Below are 25,592 nucleotides of genomic sequence, written 5' to 3'. Positions count from 1 at the left end.
GATAAAGACTTAACAGTCTGCAAGCTAATCTTTTTCCTATCAAGTTTCCTGTCTGTTGAATGGAACAGATCGCCCCCCCTAGAAAGGAAGGTCCAGTAACCGTTCCTGGACATCAGGGTTGAACTTAGTCGCACTTAGCCAAGCCGTCCTTCTCATGTCAGTAGCAAATACAGATGGCACGACCTGAGGTATCAATGTGAGCCATCGTGGACTCCATTATGTTCTGTGCCACTATTTTGGCTTCAGCCAGCTCAGCCTTGAAATGAGCCTGGCTCTGCACAGGTAGTTCAGGTCAGAAATCAGTGATCTCTCGCCAGAGCCTCTGGTTGAAAGCCGCCAGAGCCTCTGGTTGAAAGCCGCCAGCATGGCATCCACATTGGTTTGGCACAGATGGAGAGTAGCATTGGAATACATTTTCTTTGCATACGCCTCCAGGATCTTCTCCTTACCCAGGAGTGCTGTGGCTGATGTAGCGAGGACGATTGATGCTTAGAGTAGAGTGATGCTGCTGCTATCACCGAGGAGTGTGGCTGGGGGTGCACCGACAGTAAGAGGGGGGTCCCCTTCCGTTCACCTAAACTTGGCGTTGAGACGCTGATTGGTAGGTTGGATAGAATGTGGCTTCAGCCATCCTTTTTTGGCAAGCGCCACCACGTCCTTCTGCATTGGGATTCCCGTTCTAGCAGTGGGGTGTAGAGTGAGAACTTCTGACAATACATCCCCCTCTGGTTGTTCCACCTGTATCTGTGGGATCCCCAAATACTCTGCCAGACCCGCCAGCAGTTTGTGAAAAGCTTTGGCTGATGGTGTCAGAGCCATCCGCCTCATCCGTGTCCACCACTGTGTCTTGCTGGTCGGGTGCAGCCAGAGGAGCGATGGGCGCAGGAAGCTGTGGCGTACTGATTACCAGCACCGGCGGCTGCTGAGACAGCATAGACGGGACTGCTGTGACTGGGACAGGCATGGGAGCTGGTGTTGTAGGGAGTGGCGCAGGCGTCTGGGGCTGTGCTCGACCCAGAGGCAGCGTGGCCGTGGGTGCTAGTGGCTGTACCGGAGTGAGCATGTCCCTAATCACATCCCTAAGGATGGTGCCCATCTGTGGGGACCTCATGAGAGTAAGGAACTTCTCAAAGAACCCGTCTTCACAGGCCGGAGGAACGCTTCATAGAACAGGCGTAGGTGCAGGGCCCTGAAGTTGCCGAGACCTAGGTGCGCCCTGTCTCGCTGTATGGGGTGAGGTGTATCTGCCCTGCAAAGTGGATCGGTATGCTGTGGGCCAAGTGACAGGCGTTGACCAGTCCCACCTGGAAACTCATTCCCCTACCTGGACCCCAAAGGGAGAGGTGTCGGGCGAGGTGCCATTTTGTCTGGCCTGGCGGCCCTTTTTTTCCTGTTGCACGCCACTTGCCTGCTTTGTGGTACTTGCTGCACTGGGCCGTCTTCCTCCAGTACACGGAGCGGTGGAGGTTGAGGCCTACCCTGCACCTCAGGACGGGGCCTGGTAGGCAGAGTGCCCTCGGCGGTGGAATCGGTAGTGCTGCATACAGGCGCCCCCTCAGACATCAATCTGGTATTAGGGCGTAGCTCCTCGCGTTGAGACCCGGTAATAGAACGTTGCGGTCCCTCAGCGGAATCGGATAATAGTATCTTGCGGCCGGTAGCTGGAGCAGCCTTGGTTCTTGTGCTGGTAATAGACCCGTTAGGACCCTCCCGCTCTAGCGCTTCCTTGGGAAGGAGTCTCCCTTGCGGGGTGCGGAGGAGGACAGTGCACCTACCTTGGGCCTCGTCTTCTGTTTCACGAACACCTTCAGGTCCTCTGGAGGCGACCTTCTGGAGAGCTCCCTCCACCTGGCTAGTCAGTTCCTGAGGGCACGCAGTGTCAGAGCGTCACACGCGGTACAGCTGTCCCAGCTGTGGTCAGGGCCAAGGCAGCAGAGGGCGTGGGGGTCGGACGTTGGGAAGGGACCTTTGCAGGTTGGACACCTGCTGAAGCCTGCAGTCGAAATGCGCTGGGGAGGAGTGTGGCGCAAGAAGACAAAGCGGTACCTGATTGAAAGAGAAAAAGAAGACAAAAGTACTTCTCTGAGGAAGAGTGCGTGGAATTACTAGGCCGGAGGCCTAACCCAGGAGCGCTGGTGAAAGCAGTCTGTTCCCATTGATGCAGTGGGCGGTGTCAGGGGAGCACATGCTCCCATGGCCGCGCCCCGTGCGCATCTACATTTTATGGTGAAAAAGGTTCCGTCACCTGTCCCTAGTGAGTGACACCCATACACTATGGAGGAAAGGGGATGGGACATAGGAGTATCCAGCTGTTTGTCCATTTTGTAACAGTTTTTAATTTTTGTTCAATGATATGGCACATCCTGTAAAATAAACGAAACATAAAAAAGCAGAACACATTAAAATGTATGCACAATAAAGCTAATTTACAGTGACAAACAAGGAATGATTTTTTTTATTAAGTTAAGGCTGTGCTTCATAGAGATGACGTTTGGGGTAAGAAGCCTTCACGCAAGGCACCGAGTGGGAGGAAGGGAGCACAGCTATCTCTAGACAAGGGGCATTTGTACAATCACTGAGAGGATGTGCATGCACGCAAACACAATTTAAAACTGCACAGCTGGTTCTTGTGGCAAACCGTTGGTTTAAAAAGATGAGAACTGTGATGCTTCGCATCAGTTTGAATTCATTATTTCGAAGGAAAAAATATTGGCAAGAATTTCCAGACATAAAACGTGTTTACATGAATGAAACATCAGACAAAGTGCTTAATGGATCCTAACCCTGCATGGTTGTGCTGTTTGGTCCAAGACACAGTTGAAAACATCACTGAAGCGTCTGACACACATCCAGAATGCCTTCCAGCAGAAGGGAGACGGCATTCCCACAGTCACTTTAAAAGTCTTGAAGCGTTCAAGTGCGTGTTCCCTCAGAGCCAGAGGTTCGGACGTTATTTTACAGTAGTGAGGGTTTAGAACATTGTTCAGCAGCAATTGCTACTTTTAAAGGGCTCGCGGTCTCTTCGGATTGATCTGTTTACTAGCCTGTTCCTCCTCCTGCAGAGCAGCACGGAACGATTTCACTTTATCTAAAAAGAGAGAAATAATCTGCACTTTATTCCATTACTTTATCAAATTTGCAGACAACAAACGACTTGTAATGACCCACAACTTAGGCAGCACTGTTAACACGCCTTTAAATATTGTGTTTTCACCACATGGTATTCGACAACCACTACAACTTTACTCTTATATAGCACAAAGGAGCAGTAATGCTCCTACCTCCAGTACGCCCTCATATACTGTGCTTCTGGTTGAAACACTTTGTACTACAATTCTCGATACAACAAAGGCCTTTTTCAAAATGTTCTTTTCCAATAGGGATGTTACGATCGCTCCTCAATCACACAATCCTGCTAGGATGCATCATGGGACACACACTGATTATGTTTGCATTCTTAGAATACTAAAGCAGGAGGCATCATTCCTGTGCACATATTTATGGACCACAAACGATTACTGGATGCATAACTAATGTGTATTCTAAGTGTAGTGCTTAGCCTAAGCCTTAAAGATCTAGTGAATCAAACCGCACATCCCGATCAATGAAACCCTGTGTACAATTATCAATAGATTCACACATCCTAGCACCGTAACTGGAAGCAAAGCGAGTGCAGAACACAAAACACCAACATATCTTGTACATCTGCAGGTGAATTATGGTTTTTATATGAAATGAGTGAAATGGAAAGTAACATAGCACAGTATTCAGGTATTTCCTCATCTGCAAAGATGATTGCTACAGAGGGAGGCCTGGCATGCGTCGGCGCCACAATTGACTACTGAATTCTCACTAAATTGTTCCTTCGCTAAATAAATACAAATAATTTACTATTCCCACTCAGGAATAGTACAGCTGTACCGGGTGGTGGGGAGGAGAGGGGTGGCCGGCATATAGCGCGTCAGGTGGCACGAGTGGTGACATGATAGCCTGGGTGTTGAGGAGAGACGCCTTAAAGAGGTTGGATTAGTCCTTCCTCCCAAAGAGTCGTCTTGCATACATCGCAACGGCACCAGCAGTCTTCAGAAAGTTTCAGCCAATCTAGCTCAGGTGAGGAATCCAACCCAGCACTCTTCACAAACTTTCAGCCAATCCAGCCCATTGGTCTCCCTGCAGTTGGAGCTCAAAGTAATTTGGGCCTCATCATGGCCAAAGAACTCATTGGGAAGGCCTTCACCTCGCCAAACAGCTCCAATCCATTTGACCCATCTTTGGTAGGAACTGACAACAGGAAACTGGGCATAATCCAATGAAGTGTTGGCACTAAAGCAGAGGAAGCGGGCACCACCGCTTTGAAGCCTGAAGGTAGCACTGGAGGGTAACAGTTTCCACAGCTGGGGCCAGGAGAGAGCCAGCAGGTGCACAGTTGCAGGCCGAAGAGGTACCTCTGCCAGCATCAAAGGGAGCAGTAGGCCATGGTGCGGAGACCGAACCTGCCGGCGCTTTGGCAAATTGTCAAGCATCTGATGCCCCAAAGCCTTCGCTTCTGTAAGAAGACTAACTTTGAGGGGTCAAGTGGGAAGTGACACCTCTAGAAGAGTAAGATCCCTTGAAGTGTTTCTAAATGCCTGTGCGGGCAGTATCCGAAGGACAGTCTTCACCCATCTGCACCTTATGAGCCGGCGACTTCGATAGCATCCTCTTCTGCCTTTATGGAAGATAATTATTTGGCAGCATGCGGCCAGAAGATGTGTTATGCCTCTCTTGCCTTGAGGAGATGCATAACACACCTTCTGGGTGCATGCCACCAGGTCATCTTCCTCCGTAAAGGCAGGACGAGGATTCTATTATTATTAAGTTGCAGGCTCACAGGCAGTAGCTGGATGAAAACTGCCCCGTGGGCGGAAGGAATCCACTGGAAACAATCACTCTCAATATCTGGGATTTAATGCATCAGGACTGCTTTCTTACCCTTCAGAGAGTCTTTCTTGGTCATTGAGGAAGTGGTCATGGGCCCACGTTAGTTCATCTTGCATCCCCCGCCTGGTACCCTTAGTTCTTTTGACAGGGGTCAGCTGGCTGGCGGCTTTCCCCCCCAGATTGGCAAACAAGCTTCTTTCTATATGCGGCACAGCTTTATGCTCTCTGGTTCAATCCCTTATTCTGGCTCCTCTTTCAATTCTTTATAAATACGATTTCCTCCTGGGTTGTGAAGGCTTTTCAAGGCGTTGCTTTCCTTAGTTAGTTTATTTGATGCCTTTCCCCCATTGGAGATTTTGCTGCCCTCCAGGACATTGTCTATGATGTTTGCTCTATTTGCCGTCTTGCTACATGTTGCTCACCCTCTTCTACGATTGTCTTTTTGTGGTTCTTCTCCTTCCCTATGTCTTTCTAAGGGGTTCCTCTTCCTCCTCCTCTGGGATTGGTTTAGGATCTTGCTCATCTCCTGTCTTTATTCTTCTCTCCTCCTTTCTACCTCTACTGACTACTTCTCTTCACCAAAAACGTATCCACTATTCCTTCTTCCCACCGCCTCTGCTGTAAACTTTCTCCTTTCCACCTCTTACTATCTCAATATCCTCTACATCTCATCGCTCCACCGCGTTTTACTCTGCATTCAACTCTTGCATCTCCCATTTGCTGGCATCCCCTTTTATTAGCCAATAGGCCTGGGACAAGGCCTTATCATTTAATGATCGAGGGCAGGTCTGCAACCGGTGTGGACATGTTTGACTGGGCAGACCCCAGGCAAACTACCATTTTCCGAGTTAACTGGGATTGCATAGCAGACCGCTGTACGCCACCACTGGCTGAGAGTACAAAGTCTGTTGCTATCCACCATCTTGAAATAATTTTCAACAGCCGCGCTTTATCAGGCACCTCCCTCCTAAGGATGCCAGACTCTCTGCTTTGGGAACTATTCCTCATCGTTTCTTGTACCCTGTGTAATGTGTTTTGGGCCAGAAGCATGTGGCAGAGTCCCTGGAACCCAGGTTATCCACATTACCATCCCTTAGCGTCTTGCTTGTAACATTGCTGCATCATTTTACATTCTGTCATTATGTGTGCTATGAATAGGATTTATACTTAATGTTGTTCATATGAACATAAACAAAAATAAATTAAAATAAAACATCTAGCCCAGAAATAGAAAGGCTGGGGAGAAGCTACAACATGGTGGATCGAGTGGAAGACCTACTTCAAAGATGACAGTCCATGGTGTAATAACTTAAGACGAAATAGTTACTTTATTCAGTTGAACACAGCAAAATACTGCCATTATTACGAACTTCTTGCACTTTAATAGTGCGTTAAGCAAGACAACTCACTGCATGAGCAGGATAGCAACCTTTATCTCCAACTATGGCAGAGCGAGTTCTGGCTTGAAGGACTGTGGAGACTGCGATTTTTATTTCTCTAATGGAGACAAGAACAATACCTACAGGGTTGTGCAACACATTTAACAACTTTACAAGTGGTTACTATGCAACTTTAGGGTAAATCGATTGGCACCAGGAATGGCTGTGGTCCCATTCCAGGCACTATATGCAGCATTAGTGCCGACCTTTGACCAACATACACCTCTTGAAGTAATTGCAAGGTATAAATACAAGTGTCAATTGGAAGATGGCTGAAAATAAACGTAAAGATACAGAAGCAATAAAAGGTCTCAAATTGCTGTAGGTCTCAAATTGACCTCTGTGGTTCATAGAGAAATTAAAGTTACTTGCTGTAGTGACTAGAGTACTCAGTCCATAGTCCCCTTTTCTCCATCCTTGTGGGTGTCCCCCAACATGGGGACGGTACCGGAACCTTTGGCAGCGGAAAAATGAGCTTCCCCTTTAAAATGTATTATAGCTTGCTGGGGCACCGCCTGAGGCGTAGGAAAATCCTGACAAGGCCCCACCTTCCGGTCTCCTTTTAACACATCGGACGCTTGGATACCTGGCTACTCATATTACCTATAAGCCATTGGCATACTAGCGGGGGAAGGCGGGTGGGACGTATGGCAGAAAGGGGGCTAGGAGTACTTTAGTCATTACAGTGAGCAACTTTAATTGCTCATACATCCCGTCCCCTTTCCTCCATCCTTGTGGGTAATTCCATCGAACAAGAGCATAGGATGGAGCAGCGACAACCTGCCCTCATATCTAGGATTAAGCGAAAAGGTTCTTCAGAACCTAAACTCTGCATCACGCCTTGAGCTTGTGTACAGCGAATAGTGCCTACAGAAGGCTGACAGAGTGGCCCAAGTAGCCGCCTTGCTGAGGACATTCCAAGACGCATGTCTCTGAAACGCGACAGGTGTGGCCTTAGCTCAGACCGCACGGGCATGAATCCCCTGTGGAACAGGTTTGCCCATGGCTATGTATGCCTCCGAAATGCCCTGAAACATCCAACTGGCGATGGAAGCCTTGGAAGCCTGAGAGCCAGGGGAGGACCCCCCAAAAGTCTCAAACAATGCCTCTGACTTCCTGAAGGATTTTGTCTGAGAGAGATAAAACTTGACAACACTCTTGAGGTTCAAGGAATGGAGGGCCGTCTCTGCCAACAACTGTGGGTTTGGGAAGAACACCAGCATGCCGATATTCTGATTCAGATGGAACGGAGAGACCACCTTGGTCAAGACGTTTGGGTTAGTGTGCAAGATGACCTTGTTGTTGTGAAAAATGGTGAAGGGTTTGCACGAAGACCGCGCCTGCAGCTCACAAACCCTGTGCCCAGAGTTGAAAGCCATCAATAAAACACAGTCTTTAGCGTCACCAAGCGGATGTCCACAGAGGCCAACGATTCGACAGGCTTCCGTTGCAAAGCTGCTAGAACCACATTTAGGTCCCAGACTCGATGCGGCCTAAGCACTGGCAGTAAAAGTCCAGACAACCCCTTACGGTGGGCCTTAATCACCGGGTTGGCTGCCGAAAACACATGCTCAGGGGAATTCCTGTAGCCCCCGGTGGCCTCCAAATACATGCAGCTAGTATCCAGCTGAACTCCAGAACAAGCCAGGTGTGCTGAACAAGCCATTACGTCATCCAGAGGACAGGGTTCAGACCCTTGTGGTGAGCGCCCAATGGCAGAACCTAGTCTATTTGCTCTTATACTGGGATCGAGACGAAGGCCTCCTGGCCTGCTGAACGATGTTCCAGATGTCATCTGAAAATTGAGCATGCTGAAGCCTTTGCTGATCAGGAACCAGGCCGCCAGGGGCCAGTTTGGCCGGGTTCGGATGTTCCACTGCCCGCCCTGCTGGGGATCGAAAGATGGACAGGACACTGGGAGCGCAACTGCAGCAGATCTGAAAACCAGAGTCTCGAAGGCCAGTGGGGGGGGGGGGCAACCAGGATGAAGCTGCAACCCACGGTAGCCAGGATCTTGAAGAGAGCCTGCTGGAGCAGAGGGGTGGGTGGGAACACCTGGGGCCGTGCCAACAGAGCTGGAAGGTGTATCGCGGTGACCCCTGCCCATGAGGAAAACTGGGGGCACTTAGCATTCAGGGAGGATGCAAACAATTCCAGGTCTGCGAAACCCCAATGCTGGAACAGGGGCAACAAGGTGTCATTGTGCAACTCCTACTCGTAGGTGTTGAACCCCAAGCAACTCAGCTGATCTGCTTCTGCATTGCTGGCCTCCCCGCAGGCAGGCAGACAGCCAACATCCAAATCCCCTCTGTCCGGGCCCATTCCCAGATCGAAACCGCCTCCATACAGGAGGGGAAGGGGAGTGGCAGGTAGATGGGAACAGGTGCCACCCTGCTTGTTCAGGTAAAACATTGTAGTACAATTAAGCGTCCTGACCAGAACCGACTTGTCCCTGAAGAGGGGCAAAAATGCCATGAGGGCCATGCCTACTGCCCTGAGCTCGAGCAGATTGATATGCAGGAGGGCTTCTACCCTGGACCATGCACCATGAATCGCATAGCCCTCCAGAGTAGCCGCCCTGGCCTGAAAGAGGCGTCCGTAGTCACCGCCAGGGAAGGCTGTGGTCGGGCCGAAGTAGCGGTGGTATTGGGATCCTGTCCGACTGAAACACTGTCTTCTGATCCCAATTGGCCGCCAGGCCAAGCTGCATGCGCCTCATCTTGAGGCGAGCGTGCTTTACAGTGAGCATGCGCGCCTCATCTTGAGGCGAGCGTGCTTTACAGTGAGCACGCAGGAGGCCATCAGGCCCAGATTGTGCTGGAACCACCATGCTGAGGTGGTCAAGTTGGCCAGGAAGGGTCTCACCGCCCTGCGGAGGGACATCAGCCTCTCAGGCATGGGGAACACTAGGTGAATGGTTGTGTTCCAATGCACCAGGAGGAAGACGAGTTCCTGAGACTGGCAATACGTGATTTTCTTTGTTTGAGCGAAACCCGCAGCTGATGAAGGGTATCCGTCAATCGCTGGCAGCAGTAGCAGGCCTGGCGGAGGCGGCCTGCTACTGCGTTCATCAACTTTGTGAAGACACAAGGGGCCGAGTTCAGGCAGAAGGGCCTTGTACTGAAAGTGGTATGACAAAATCGTGAACCGCAGAAACTTGCAATGCGGTTGATAGATGGGTACATGCAGGTACGCATCCTTGAGGTCCAGGGAACACATCCAGTCCCCTATATACAGACTAGACTAGTGCTGGGCTGCCCTTGTGCGCGGGACAAAGACTGATATGCAAATGGATATTCCTCCTTTGTGAAAAGTAATGAGCAAAAAGCGATGGCTGCAGACTCTCAAAGTGGGAGAAAAAAAACACAGAACAGTTTATCATGCCATGTTCTTTCTAGAGAGGGGCGTCTACCTTTTTTGTATTTTTTCAAGGCATTTGCGGTTGGTCACCATAAGTTACCCAGACATAGATCCATTACAAAATGAGGATGGTAGCAAAGGACTCTGCTGCCTGAATGGTCTTCTCCTGTCCCTCTTCTGTTCCTTCCTGCCAAAGTAATTTCAGGCATGGGTTGATATAGGCCTGGCTTGCTGTGGTGGTGTAACTGGATATGGATCATGGATTCATCCCAAACCGTCCTTTTTCCATAATAAGGATGCTCCAAAGCCTTCTTTCTTCGTTGTCAGCAGTTTTGTCAGGGCATGCTGTTATACATTTTGCTAGCTATACAAGATTACACTGCAGCTCTGCAGACTTTTACAAACCGTGAGGCCTAGTCCAAGGAAAAACTAAACATTTTTATGTATACAAACATTTTCCAGTCATTCTCTCCATATTCCACTCATCCTGCTCACATTTTATCAGGGTCCTGTAGCCTCCTCCACACTTTACTCTTATAATGTATCCCATTCTGCATTTTGTCGCACAGAACATGTAATTCCTATTTTTAGCTGCATGGTCCATTGACTGACAGTGGACAGCTGGCAAGTCAGTTTGTGCTGGCTATAGTGAAGTACACCACATCAGCGCTAGTGATCTATTTTTAGATCCCCAGGCTGCATTCCTTCTGGGAAGGAGGGGGGGAGTTTGACTCATACACAGCACTAAGATTTTACAATGCTTAGGATCTGACATTACAAATCTATCCAGCTAATAGTTAATTGCACCTTATATTTAGACAATAACTACCTTCTTTATGTGATTATGTTTGCACGTCAGCCATCCTAGTACCCCCTCCCCCTAGTCCAGTATAACACCTTAAAGAGGTCTTGCCTAACTCTAAAGTGATTGGGGGTTCGGGAGGACCCTGGTTCCTTCCCAACATTCCCCCCTTTTGTTACTTCTACAGTAACAAACTCATCCCCACCTGACATATCTACAACCCAAGAAGTATTGGTTTGAGTTTTGCTGTTTCTTTAATGGCAAGGTGCATTAGAACCCCCAATTGATACCATTATCTTTGCACTACTAGGTACTACATTGACACAACCCCGGAGACCCAATTGACACGTGCAGAGGAGGACCAAGATGAACACGATAACAGGCACCAGTATTTTTACTGCAGCCCCCAACCATGACAGGACTCAAAGGCAAGCAATACCCAATCCGCGTTCTGCACTCCATCTTCTTTCTTCATTTGAACACCTAGATTGTGCACCGCCTCGATGATGTGGGATAATGACCCATTCTCAGAATCCTCCAGGGGCAAAAAAGTGCAGCAGCTGCTTGTACCCCAGGAGCCAAAAAAAATGAAAAGAAAGTCTCTGCTGAGCTATAAAGTCGATACTCGTCAGGTATTCCTCTGAGCAGTGCCTAAGAGTCTTTTGAGATCTAGTTCGAGCTCTTCTTGCTTTTCAGCTGTTGAAATAGTTCCTTTTCTGGCAGCATACAAAATTCTTGTGTGATCTGCAAGTCTCTCTGCTTCTTTAGTTGCTGGAGTGGCTGTTGGCACCTTGACAGGCATTTCTTTTCCCTTCAGGTGTTCTTCCGGGATTACTAGTAATACTGAGTTCAGGGTGGCCAGTGAACACTTGCCCCTCCAGGATGATGGGAGGTGCAAGTAGGCTTGTCGGCCAGACACCCAGTAGTAATCCCATAACTGCTGCCGTACCTTTTGTGATATCAGGGATCAAAAGAGTGTAGTTGCACTGTGCATTTGTGCCAACAGGAACTGTACCTCCATTGCTAAAACCAAGTACATGGGCTATTGTCTCTGTATTGGGACCATATTTGCACACACATAGTCTTTACTTGGGCTATTATTTCTTTGCTGTACTCGATGAGTCCATCTGCCGGGCACATCACTGTGGTACCCTGCCATTTGTTGTTGACACGCGAGTGTCCTCCCAAGGAAAAATATGGTGCTTGTAGACACTTGCTGTATTTTGTACTGCCATTGCATAGCGCTGGGTTTAGATTGATGCTCTGCAGCTGCACGCTGTGTGCCTGGAATATGTCCTTTATCCTACATAGTGCAAGATGTACCAAGCAGTGTGCCTCTATAATTGGGACTGGACGTGGAACTAAAACCGTAGGAGAACCTGATGCATGCAGGATGAGTGCACACACGTAACCGCTTTCATTCATCACATTCCTCACATTCCTTCCGGCAGTACCAGCTGTTAGACAACTCTGAATGTCAGAACCCGTTATATAAAACCTACGTCATTCGTACTTCACTTTATGTGTCTAAGAAAATCACCCCAAATAACAGACATACCTTTTTACACTCCGACAACCACAACCACTGTCACACAAAACAATATAACCATTGGTCCATCAAGAAAGCATAATACAGTATTCCTAGAATAAATTACATTCAGTTTATCATTATCCCTACATAACGGAGAGGTATGAACACTTTGGTAAGGCATTCTTGCTTATCCCTGGAAAGAAGAAAAAAAGGTTACAAATAAAGAGAGAAAGAGCGAGAAAGAAAGGGGGAGAGAGAGAGAGGGCGACCCTTTTCCCACCAGTGCCGACCGGGTTCTAGACCTTCAAAAATGTAAAAAAGAAAAAAAGAAAAGAGAAAAAAAGAAAAGAAATAAAAATAAGAAAACTCAGGGGGATGGATCCTTTACTAAACATCTTCATCAGTTATGTCCTTAATCTGTCAATTGAGCTTTGCAAGCTCTCAATGAGAGCGACAAGTTCTGCTGCCTGGGCTGAATAGTGCATGGGTACTCTTTTCATGAGCAGAACTTCATGTTCCCCCTCCCCCTTTTAACGCGCACCACTGCTGCCCCTGTGTGCCTCCGTCCCGTCTCCTGGTCAATTGTTGATGACCCATCAACATATAGTACATCTCCTTCGGTCAATGTCTCGAGCTTTAGATTTACCCCCCCTCTTCACCTTCGTATGTAGCACAGTCATGCGTTTTCGGGTCGTCCTCAGTGGAAGCCTGTGTGAAAAATGTGGCGGAATTCACGTTCCCACACCTTACTATATAATATCCTAACCTCATATTCATAATCTCATATGCAGAGGATCTCTGAGTCGTCAAGGTCGATTTAGACATTTCCAAATTAATGTGAATGTTCCCCAAACAAGGTAAGTCGCAGGGACTGCAGATATGAGCCGGGGTGCAAGAGAAAACTGAGCTGAGGCTCTACCGAGGGAACCCCGTAGCAGCCTGCAGGCGAGAAAACCATGGAGCAGGAGAGCAGCGCCGCAGGAGGCGAGGAAAATCATAGGGAATCCAGACAGCGAGATCCGCTCCCACGGTTCCAGCGACCCTGTATACGAAAAAGTGAAGAGCCGTAAGCGAGCAAGGCCCAGTAAGGAGAGTGGCTGAAAAGGAGAATGGCGACTAGAGGGCCGTGGAGGTGAGGAGCAGCGCAGAGGAGTGGAAAGCGGTGGGCCCAAAAAGTTGGTGTCCTCCCACATGGAGGAAACATAGTGGCAGGAGTGCAGAAAGGGAGCTATCGACAAGCAGAGCAGCGGAAAGCCTGAAACCATCCCTGCCCATCCGTCAGGGGATCCTGAGAGCTCGGCAAAGCAGGAAAGACGGGACTGGGCCAAGGAAGCTGAGAACAGACAACCAACGGGCGGACACTTGAGGGCTAAGAGAAATCCAAAGGAGCAGACAGAGGGACCGTCTCTCTGAGATGAAGGCCCCCCCGAGAAAAGGGAGGACCGGATTATTGAGGGGAACACTGGAGAGAATTTAGGCAAGGGACTTGCCATTGAGGCACCTGGAGGGCTCCTGTGGGCCAATATAACAGGATCCGACAGATTTCAGGGAGCACAGGAGGTGGTGGGCCAGAGGGAAAGTTATCGTCTGAGTGATGAGGAGAGGCACGAGAACCCTAAAAAGACGACCAGCTAGGGAAGGAGGAGGCTCTACATCTCACATTGGGATAGTGACAAGCAACACAGAATGAAACCACAAGACCTGAAGCTGACTCAGAGTTGAAGCGAGGAGAGTGGATAAGGTGGAACGTAAGCAACAGGATAAACAGCTCATGAAAACAAATCAGAGCGGGAAATAACCCAAGTACATGGGACCGAAGAGAAACCAGCAAGCGAACAAGAACAGGAAAGGAGAGAAGAGTAAAAGAGTGAAGCAATCCTAGTTGAGATTCCGGATGCCGATGGGTAAAAACAGACAAAATGACACTAACCAGGGAAGGGCTAGACGTGTCGTTGAGAAAATTTAAAAATGATAAAACCAAGACTATAAAAACAGAGGAAGACAACATTAAAGATGACTCGTCGCTGGCTAGATCAGCCAACAGGAAAGACATTGACGCACTAGGATCATAAGTGAACGACATTGAAGAGAGCCCACCCAAGGGATATCCCAGTGAAGATATATAGTTACAGAGACAAGGTGACAATGGGGCAGCTAGAGCAAAGGGAACGATAAACTACAGAGGAAGCAAACTACTCATGTTTGATGATATTATGTAAGCAACATTAGCTAAATGGATGGCATTCAAAGTAATCACTGAAGAACTCAGCGAGAGTATTCTCAAATACTGCTGGCTGTACCCCACCAAAATTCAAGTGAGAATGTGAAACAAAGAATAATCTCTTTGGTGGAAGAAGGGGCAAATATCTTACAAATGCAAAGCAACGAGGAAGAAATGGAAGGAAAAAGAACCCCTTAGCAGCAAATCAGCAAGAATAAAGGGACACACAAGAAAATGGTGGTCAGTGAAAGGCAAGATAAAAGACTAAAGGGTAACTCTCACAGCTGAGGGAAAGAGGAAAAGGTGTGCAGGTAACATAAGCAGTGAATCAACAAAGAACTCAAGAAGCAATGATGTAGCGATAACTGGGTATGGGTCTCAGTGGAAGCGAACAACGCGAACACTAAAGCAATAGGAGAAAGGGGGTAAACTATGTATAGGGTGATGAAATGCTAGTAGAGGATAGCATGAAATGAAGGAAGTCTAAGCTTAACAGTCTGTATATAGGAGGACATGCTAAGAGCTTGGGTGACTAGTCCAGGGCCTACACACAACAAAAAGGGGAAAGCAGGTGTAAAAAGAGCACTGGGGAATTTCACACAAAAAGAAGAAAGCAAGGTTAGAGAAATTTGGGAACAAAACAGCGATGGGCACAGAATAGAGAAGAAAAGGTAGGCCCATACAAAAAGAAAATCATGATTAAACTAGAGAAGTGGAATGTGAAGGGGTTGAACGCCACAAACAAGAGAATAAGCATACTAAGACTGCTGCAAAATCAAGACGCGAAGTAAGTATGCCTTCAAGAAACGCACCTTAGGAGAGATGATGCTAGAAGACTGACAAACAGAACATCCAGACAAATACCATGCTAGCTTGGAGACCAAAAAGGCGTGAGTTTGCGATCCTCAAAGAAATCCCTAAAAATAGTCGATAGCCAGGTAAAAAAAGACATGGGAGGAAGGTACGTTGTATTAAAAGGGAAAATAGATATGCAAAACAAAATGGCGTCCGTGTATGCTTCAAATCAAGGCCAAGAGAGGTTACTTGAGACATTTTTTAAAAGAATTAGAGAAGTTTGGGGATGGCGAGTGGGTGGTGACAGGGGACCTGAACGTGGTGACCAACGTGCTAAAAGACAGATCTGAGGAAGACACAGGCTGTGTAGAAGTGGCAATTTCTAAGCATTTAAAAAGCAGAGCAAAGGAGTATGGTTTAAGGGGCACATGGAGGCACACACACACATCCCCAGGAAACAAATTAAATCTTCTACTCTTATGTACACAAAGTATGAGGATTGACCACATTTCTGCAATGCAAAAAGTGCTTAAAAGCCTAAAGAGAATATTGGGCCGATTACTATATCAGTACATTCCCCAGTATCGAGTGGGAGGCAGGAAGAGTACAAAAAAAAAGCAAAGATGGAGACTATAGTATTACATGTTCTGGGAAAAAGGGACTAGAAATCGGATAGAAAAGGAGATACAAAACTATATAGAGGCAAAGAACATGCATGAAGGAGATTAGGGCGAGAGATGGGACAAATTCAAAATCTACCCGATAAACTATAAAATAGAGTTGTCAAAAGAGATGAGAAACTAGCAAAAGGGGAGAGCAGGATCTCCAAAGACATTTGGGAACCAGAAACAATACACAAAGCCACATAGTCCAACAGGGTAGCAAGGAAATGAACACAGGTAAGAGGGCAATTGCTAATCTCCGAAATAGAACAGTAAAGCAAAAGTTACTTAAAAATAAACGGCTAAAGAACAAGTTACTTACCAGTGGGAACGTTCTTTCAACTGGAGGTTCCTCCCACGTATTCCTCATCTTTAATATCTTACCAACATTTTATCTGCCGTCTCATCCATAAAAAGAGGAAGAGAGGCTCACAGACTAGACCCTAGAAGGGTGCTAAGTAATCACATTTCACGAACAGCTAAAGTTCGTCATGATGGCCAACTCTTTTGTAGGTTATGCAGGACAAAGACTAGGTTTAGCGGTAACAAAACAAACCATTTCGAGATGGACAATTATGTGCATTACCGAATGCTACTCACTAGCAGAAAAAGACTTGCCCAAAGGTCTGAGGCTGCATTCCACTAGAGGAGTGGCGGCTTCTTCGGCAATGGAAAGAGGGGTGTGTGGGGGGGTTGTGCCAGACTTCTGCAGAGCAGCAACCTGGTCGTTCCTTCATACATTCAGCACATTTTAATGCCTAGACTCTACGTCTGGAGAGGAGGCTAAATTTGACAAAGCAAGCTGTTCTTTCGACTGGATGTTCCTCCCACGTATTCCTCATCTTTGATACACTCCCACAGCAGTTTGTCTTAGGACGTGGGTGGCAAGAATGTCTATTTGTTAATGTTATAGATAACAGCTTTGCTAAATTTGGCCGTCGAGGGCCAGGACTCGATGCTGCACGACACTATGAAGAATATTTCCTAAGCAAGCTGCTAGCAGACTTGGAGATATCAAAGATGAGGAATATGTGGGAGGACACAATCCATTAGAACAAAAGTGAAACTGCCAGACTCCGATAAAAATTTGGCTACAACAGAGCAGGACAAAAAAGAAAAAAAAACAAAAAAAGGTCATGCAGGACTATTTTTCTTTAGAACCTATACGATGAGGAACCATGCGAGAGTAGGGAACAAAGGAAATAAGTGGCTAGCTGGAAAGGCCCCCCACTACCAAAAGAACAAGCTGAACAACTGGAGACCCCAATAACAAAGGAGGAGGTTCTACTAGCATTTACCAGGTTAAAACACACAAAAATCATGGAGCAGATGACTTCAAGACGGGTGACGGGTGTCCTCCAGATGAGACGAGACCTGCCCCGCTGACTTCCCTTGGATCAGTCAGTCGTCCAGATTTGGCAATACATGGACTCTGGATCTCCCGAGGTGAGCTGCAAATGCAGCCATGAGCTTGTGAAGACCCTTGGCGCGGAGGTCAACCCAAAGGGAAGCACTTTGAACTGATAGTGCTCGTCACCTATGGAGGAACCTTAAGAACTTCCCGTGCTTTTTATGTATCGGACATAGAAATAAGCCAGTCCTGTAGTTGGAGAACATGGAGAAGCTCAACGTCACCATCCTGAATTTGTCCTTCCTGAGGAACTTCGTTCAAGGCTCTGACGTTCACGATGGGACGGAGACTCCTCCCTTCTCGCGCACTAGGAAATACTGGGAATACCAACCCATACCACTCTGATCGGGAGGTACCTCTTCCACGGCACCATTCGACAAGAGGGCCTTCAGTTCTTCCTGGAGCTCCTGTCCCGATTTAATTAGGTCTGTCCAGAGGCCTTTTCAGAAAAGGCAGACAATAACCCCAACCGAATCAACTGCAGGGCCCAGGCATCAGAAGTTATTTCCTGCCACTGGGGTCAATGCCCTGCCAACCGTCCACCAACCAGTGCATTGCGAGAGGGGAAATCAAATCGGTTTAGAGGGCGCGGGTGAGCCTGCCACTGCTTGCCGGCCACAAGAGGCCCCTCTGCCCCTTCCGGGACGCGATAATCACCTCTGCCCTTGCCTGGCTTGCGGGAGCTGCGCCTTGCCATAGGGCACATAATGTTTATAGCCTCTGCCCCAGGTTTGGCCGGCTGCGCCGCTAGGCCCAAAGATTTAGCAGCCAACTTTGATTCATGTAATTTCTCTAAGGATTTGTCTGCTTTCTGCACGAAAAGAAGGTCACCTTCAAAGGGCATGCCCAGCAACCTGTTTTGAACATTCGGAGAGAAGCCAGAAGTTATTGGATAGGCTTGGCGTCTCATTACAACTGCTGAACCTATTGCTCTACCAATGCAGTCTGCTATTTCCAAGCCAGTTTGTAATGACTGCTTGGCTACCTCCTTCCCACCCTCCATCAGCTGTAAAAACCCATCCCGCATGGCACCCTCAGTGACTTATTCAGCAATACGTTCTACAGTCTTCCATAAGAGTACTTGGGGAATCCATACGCCACGTTAGTGGCTTTGAGCGCCATGCTATCAGAGATGAACACCTTTCTGGCCAATGAGTCTGATTACTTTCCTTCTCTGTCCGTAGGCAGATTAGAGGTGGATGCCACAGGTCTGATGGAAATAGTGGAAGCCTTTATAACCAACCCTTGCGGGGAAGGGTGTGTGGCGAGGAAAGAAGGGTCTCCTCTTGCCGGCCTATACTTCCCTGTAAAATTGCCATTCACAGGGGGAATGGTGCAAGGGTGCTGCCACAAGGAGGCTAAAGGGTCCACAATGGCTGGGTTGAATGGCATGTTAAGCTTGACTGCAGGACCGTTGTGCAAAATGCCAGTGAGCTCAGACCCCTGAATAGATGTGGTGGATGCCTTCAACCCAACAGTGTCAACCACTCTGTGAACCAGATCCCTAAACTTGATATTAGCATGGGGATAGTGCTAGTTCTGCTGTTACTCAAGGTCTGGGCAAGTATCCAGATAACTGGCGTCTTGTAGACCCTGAGCTAGAGCCAATAAATCATCCTGGTGGCCAATTAAATTGACAACGCCGGCTCCCGTGTAGACAGGGTCAACTGAGTCCTCTGGGTTATCGACGCCGAATAGGGAATGCATAGAATTGAAGAAACCCGATTGACAGTGGCACCAATGAACCGTCGGCACAGAGGGCTTAAGAATAGGTTTCTAAGACGAACCTCTCGATGCTGAAGGTTCATTCGGTACCGAGGGAAACTGATTACCGGTGGGTGTCATGGGCTTTGGCTTTACGGCTCTCTGGTGACTTATGCCTGCTAGGCTCAACGCTCGAAGACATTTTCGACGATGTCGACAGAATGGCTGGCTTGGGGCCGAGAGCACAGAGTGCTGCTTTTGCTGCCAAAGCTTGCTGGTCGGGAGCCAGAGCCACACCTACAGTAGCTTGCCTCTTAAACATTTAAAACATTGAAGTTTTAAAAACATTCCCACTCTTCCCGAGTGGTCGGCCCTGCAGAGGGCTTACCTGGTTGCAACAACGAGCTGGACTCACGTCGATGACAGTGGTACTGCTTCTTCTTTCGCGAGGAAAACGACGAGGAATGGCTCCTGGAATGGGACCGTTTATTAGTTTTCTTGCAATTTTGCTCCTTCCCGTTGTCGGGAGTGGGCTCATCAGTCTCTGCCTCCGAAGAGCAGACGAGTGACCGTGCCAGAGACTTGATGTATGTGTGGGCCGAGGCCAGTTTCCTGGCACTCCCATGTAGGGTTTTCGCCAGCATCTTCACGCACAACGTGCAGGCCTCCGTGTCGTGACTAACACTTAAGACACCATAGACTGACATCGTGGGGGTCGGCCATAGACATTTTGGCCTCGCAATCGCAGCATCGCTTGAAGCTCGAAACCCAGTGAGACGACATTGCATCGAGATTTTGAAGAAAAATGTACAAACAGCACAAAAAGAACGACACGTAAACTCAAGACGTCTTCCCAATGCAGCGTGCAAGCACGTGGAAAAAAAGAACTGACGCATGGGACGAAGTGACGTGATATATACACACTATGCCGGACGTCACTTCCGGAGCCGACGATCGAGAGCCAGATGAGATGGATCGACTACCGAGTCAAGGTTCACAACGCCCTGTAAGGAAGGCATGGTATCAAACTAATAATGTAGGATCCTCAGGCTCATAGGCTGCAGTTACTTTATCAAAGATACTTATGTTACATATAGATAGCTTGGGCCCGACACTAAAACCTTTACTACAGGCATTCCCTCACCCACACCATAACATTCTATCCCCCATCACAAGGCTTCTACATCCATCACATACATACATACATACATCCATCTCAAGCACTATATAACATCTCTGTTCCTTCCAGATCTCATCACATCTTAACGGAGCACATCTTAAGACATCTCCTTTCTTCACACACTGCATACCCCCAACACACACTCATAGAATATCACATATCACCAACACACAATCGCATGGTGCGCTTTATTTTACGAGAAGCGCAACTCTGAAACATGGAAGGTGTCCCCCCACTTTCTACTTCGGCTGACACCACATAACAGCCTTTCTCACATGGCGGAGGTAAACCCCCTTTCTACTATGGCTGGCGTACCACGTCACCAGTGTGTGTAATAATTTAGGATTCTCAGGTTCATAGGTGGTTCCTCTAGTTACTTTATTAAAGGTACTTGTGTTACATATAGTTAGCTCAATAGGAGCACCACTGGCTCCCATCACCAAGGCAGGGGCTCTCCAACTGCCCGAGACTAGAACCTTTACTACAAGCATTCTCTCACTCACACCATAACATTCTATCTTACATCAGCAGGCTACTACATCCATCCCAAGCACTATATAAAACAAACAGTAAGACAGACACAAGTGATCACAGTTCAAGGGTTTCTATTGAACTTCAATAGGGTTTGAAGAACGCCCATCTAATCCTAAATCTAAAGACGGGAGCAAGCTACAACCATCAAATAACACAGTCCTATTGGTGTCTTTTCAAGATAAAAGGGCCTATACTAATCAACCTATTGCCAATCCTTACCTCTATACAAATAGTGTGGGAACCAATGTTATGCAAAGGAAAAGTGTTCAAGAAATTATATGTCAGGATATTCAAGCCGTTGGCCTCCCTTCCCCACGTTTTCAGCATGGGGCAAGGCGGCACATTCGAGCTTAGCACAGTCTCTGGTGTCTCTAGCATGAGGATGCAGTTCAAATCTCAGTATCAGGGCCAGCCATGTCAAAGTCTCTTTGCCATTCAAAGTCTCTTACTTCAGAGGGCCTGAGGCGACAAACATTCAAAAGTTGCTTTTTCCTCAGGATTCTTATGTATAGCTCCTTGGGTGATTTTCGATTCACTGCGGGCCGCTCTCTGCCAGGCTCAGACCCACTTGAACACAAAGCTTTCAATTGATCTCTCTCTGTTGGGCTTGGACCAAATTCATGTACTTTTCCAAACTTTCTCTACTTCATCAAAATCGAAGACTTAACTGTGCGTGGGATTTGACTTGACCCGTCGCAGGACCACTTTGATTTACATTTATTCATTTGATCTCCCCCTGTCTGGCTCTGACCAAATCCATCTACTTTTATCACGTATAAGCTGGGTACCTTACAGAGACCATCGATTGAGCACCCACACAGTGCTGGACCACTCTGTCAAAAGGTATTGTAGCTTGCTTCAATCATTTATCAGCAGTTTAACTTAATTTGCGTCTCTGATCACACGCGTTTTAACAATGTTCGTTCCAGCGCTCGCCATACAAGGTTACTGCTTGCAACCTTGGCTTCAACACAGACCGTGCTTGTATCTGTCTCCCCAACTCACATGCTGTGTTGCTTTCACTGAAGCGGCTTTGTTCTTGGAGCCAAGGACAGCACCACGGTGGCTAGAGATTCTCCCTGCCTTGATTACTGACGTGGGAGGGCTTTGGGTCTCTCTCGGTCGGTCGGTCTCTCTCTCACTGTCGGTCTCGGTCGGTCGGTCTCTCTCACGTAATGGTTCCTTGTCGGAGAGGTTAAGGGAGCTTCCCTCCTTGCGACCAACTTCTGTTTCACTGTCTTTCTCCTCTCGTTAAAGCGCAATCTTGGAATTGCTGTTTCCACGTGTGCTTTGCCACGCTCAGAGTGTGCTCTCATGCTCTGCTGTTTATTTTTGTTTTTATTTTTTTATTTGCGATAACCAAATTTTGCTTTTTCACAAAAAATTACAAACATATACAGACTATAGAAATTTCCTTCTTCAAATTCTTTAAAAAAAAATCTAATACAATCCACAAAAATTAACAATATTTTGACTAAATAAAATCTGTATGTTGTAGTACTCTAATCACATTGATTAAGGCAGTTTTTTGTCCCGCTATCATTCTCTCCCAAAACATCTCGGTAGAGTCGGTCAGATGTCACGAATGCCCACCCCAAATATCTCTCTCTGGCCAGCCATGTTCCATCACAAAACCTCAGCAAATGCTCAGTAGTCTGTGTTTTAGGATCTTTACAACCTGAACATAAAACTGGGGTTTGCTCCTACCAAACCCACCGAGCTAGAACTGACCCAGTGTTAATTAGATTCAATCTCAGTCTGAGAAAATTCTGTCTCACCTTTTTGTTGGGAAATTTTACCAGATATCTTGGGAGGGAACTAATTTCTTATTGCATTTGGAAAGGGAATCTGTAACAGGCAAGGACCTCATCTGATCAGTCGTTCTGATCCAGTCCATTGTTATTAACTCTTAGTCTTCAATGTATTTGCTGATCAGGTCTCTTCATTACTCCCACAGCCACCGAGTATCTTGCCAGCTAATCTCCTCAGATCTTGTAGCACCAGCGCATGGCCCGATTGGGGGTGACCTCTTAGGTCCTCGTATAGCGAGTTCTTCAATTAATTGCTAATCAATCTATATAATGATAGTAGCTTCCAATCCATATGGGACTTCAAGGACCTTAGGCCCAACTCAAATCTCAGACCCACCATCGATGCCTCCTTTGGTAGCCCTAGGGCTTTTCTCCATATCTGCCCCCTCGATTGTCTGCCAATCGAAGGCCCAGGCGGTCGGTCTGGTCTCTATCCCATACACGAGAACTCGTATGATCTTTGCTGTGTATCAGGGAGAAACCACAAAATTGGCCAATAATTTTCTGTAGTTGGGAAGTTAACCGAGTTGCCTTTGCTGTAAACTGTAACCAAGACCGTTTTTTTTCTGGGGGTAGCATACAATGTGTATCCTAGATATACAATTTCTTCCACCACCAAAATAGGGACCCCTCCCACCTTCCATTGAAATCTACCCTCACTGACTCTTATCGCCAAAGATTACAAATTTGACTTTCCTGGGTTCACCTTTAGGTCATTCTTCATCATGTAATCGAGGGCATTTAATAGCCGTTGTAGGCGCACCAGTGTTTTGTCCATAAGGACAATGTCATCTACATACATCAGCCATTCTATAGGCCTTGCACCAAGTTTAACTCTCCCCAAACTTACCATGTCGACTTCCTGTACAATATCTGCCATATAGAAGTTGAAGAGAAGGGAAGCAATCATGTATCCCTGTCTCACCCCTGTCCGCACAGGAACCTGGTCTGACAAGTGGTCTTCCTTATTCAGTCTTACTCTCACAGAGTTGTTTTCATGTAGAGACTAAAATATTAATTAGGGGAATCAGCGCCCCCCTAATTATAAGTTTCGACCACAGCCGCTCTGTTTTATAGGTCGAAGGCGCTTGCCAGATCAATAAAGGCACAGTATAGCCTTGTTGACTTACTACCTTCTTTGCTACTTAGCAAAGTGGCTAATACTATGCCATTTAGAAAAGTGGCATGACCCTTACGAAACCCTGTCTGTTTTGGTAGGATCTTATTTACTGCGGCCCAATCCTACAGGTTTCTTAAAATTAGGCTGGCAAAGCCCTTACTTTACACGTCTAATAAAGTTATGGGTCTGTAGTTTTTTGGATTCCGTCGATCTCCCTTTTTAAAAATGGGTATACTAATGGGCGATTTCCACGATAAGGGGATATTTCTCCTCGCTATGATGTTCCTAAAGAGTCTATGCAGAATGTGGGCACACATAGTAGTGTTACCTTTTAGGACTTGATAAGTCAATCTGCTTGGCCCTGCTGCTCTCGATGCTGATGATTTAATTATTAATTCACAGATAGCGTTTTCTGTGAAATCAATGCCCCAGGGTGACCCGGGAATGTTAGATGTTACATAACTCTGCAACTAAAGATATTTGTCCATGAGAAAGGTGACCCAGACTGTTTCGGGCACGCAATTAGCCTGCATTGCTCCCTGATCTTTCTCCTGAGAGTTTACTAGTGACCAGAAATTGCAGGAGTTAATACTTGGTAAGAGCCTAAGCATTGATTCTCCCTTTCTGCCAACGGCTCATCTTCTGGTACCTTGACCGATTCCTATAGGTGCTCTTTAGTTGCTTGGTGACCTTCAACAACTCTGCCCTATCCACAATTTCACGTCTAGCCATACTAATCTGCCCCCTCAACTCCCTCTTCTTTGCCCATGTTGTTTCGTTAAAGGTATGCTTGTGCGTAACTAATTCCTTTGATGGAATATTTTGGGGATAGTCTGACCATAAAAAGGCATGAACATTTTTTGGGTTTAGGTACTCCTCTAGGTCACTGAGGCTGGTATTTTGCAGCTGGTCCAAACCCTCATTCAGACGTTTCCCCTCCCTTCTAGATTTTACTAAATTATTTTTTTGGGCATTAACTACCACCTTCCACCGCCATTAATCCGCTTGTACGCTAACTCCCCAATCTAGGGAGGCTTCCAAACGTCTGATCACTAGAATCACATTCCCCCACCCGAAAGTGGTCACATTTCATCAAGAGACTGGGTGAGAAGAATATTTAGTCCAAAATGGATTCTGATTTTCCCTGCGACCATGTGCTTACGGGAGGTGCGTCTCCCTCACTGGATCCATTAATCATTCTAAGATCCCAGTCTCTGAAGAAAGATAACCGTTTTTTGCTATTAGTACTAGCTATCTTAAGTTTCTGAGCCCCGCCCCCCTGGCAATTTGAAACACATTGGGAGTTGATATCACCAGCCACCAGAATATGGGCATCTGCATAGAGTAACCTAATCTGTGTTAATACACCTGGCAAGGAGGCCAAAATATCAGCAAGTTTCAAACACAGAGGGTTCCAATAGAGATTTATCGCTATCAAATGTACATTTCCCTTATTTGAGGGAAACACCAATTTGACAGCCAGATTCACAGGCTATCAGGAGACCCCCTTTAGGCCTTCCTTTGCCTATAGGTGTTGCGAGTTCCACTGTCACTCCAAACTCTTCCAGCTCTGGTGAATTTACTAACAAGGTTTCCTGGAATAAAATGAGCTAATTTCTCCCAAAGATCTCTGATCTTGTTTTAGCATTTCGGAAGGAGCTAGAGCCCCTTGTGTTCCAGCTCACCAGTTTTAAGTATCCCTCAACTAGAGGGACATCTCTCTAACCCTCAATTTCTGGCAAGCCTGGGTTATCAATTCTGGCAACATGGACCACAGGGCCGATTGATCACAATTATTAGGATTTTGGTCGGACATTTGCTTATCTCTGTACTGCTCCTCTTTCCCCGCAACTTCCCTTGTTTTCAACTGACCACTCCTCATTCCTTCCTCATTTAGCGAAGGCAAAGATTTATGTACAACCAAGCCACATTTTAGTAGGACGTCCGCAGCCTAAAGGAGAGCCTCAGCCCCCACTTTTGATGCAAATCCTACTTCCGCCAGCTGACCATCATGCGGATTTGGAAAGGTAACAAACTCAATCTCCTTAGTGGAGAATAAACAGAGGTCCCGAACCTTTCTGATAATTGGTAGAATCACTCCT

General features: G+C 47.1%; 1 protein-coding gene across 4 annotated transcripts in view; it reads right to left on the bottom strand.

The window, feature by feature from the left end:
* Positions 1–2,437: 2,437 nt before the first annotated feature.
* Positions 2,438–25,592, bottom strand: part of KIF2A (kinesin family member 2A) — a 1,079,703-nt gene continuing 1,056,548 nt past the window's right edge. For 2 of the 4 annotated variants that reach the window (XM_069627337.1, XM_069627336.1), the window contains exon 20: positions 2,438–3,088. In XM_069627337.1, coding sequence (XP_069483438.1) covers positions 3,003–3,088 — 86 coding nt within the window. In that variant the 3' untranslated portion in view covers positions 2,438–3,002. The remainder of the gene's footprint in view (positions 3,089–25,592) is intronic. The other 2 variants (XM_069627334.1, XM_069627335.1) reach the window with 1 other exon arrangement.

The sequence above is a fragment of the Ambystoma mexicanum genome, chromosome 6p (assembly GCF_040938575.1).
Source record: "Ambystoma mexicanum isolate Mex_15411 chromosome 6p, UKY_AmexF1_1, whole genome shotgun sequence".
Lineage (NCBI taxonomy): Eukaryota > Metazoa > Chordata > Amphibia > Caudata > Ambystomatidae > Ambystoma > Ambystoma mexicanum.
This window is presented reverse-complemented; position numbering and strand designations above follow the sequence as displayed.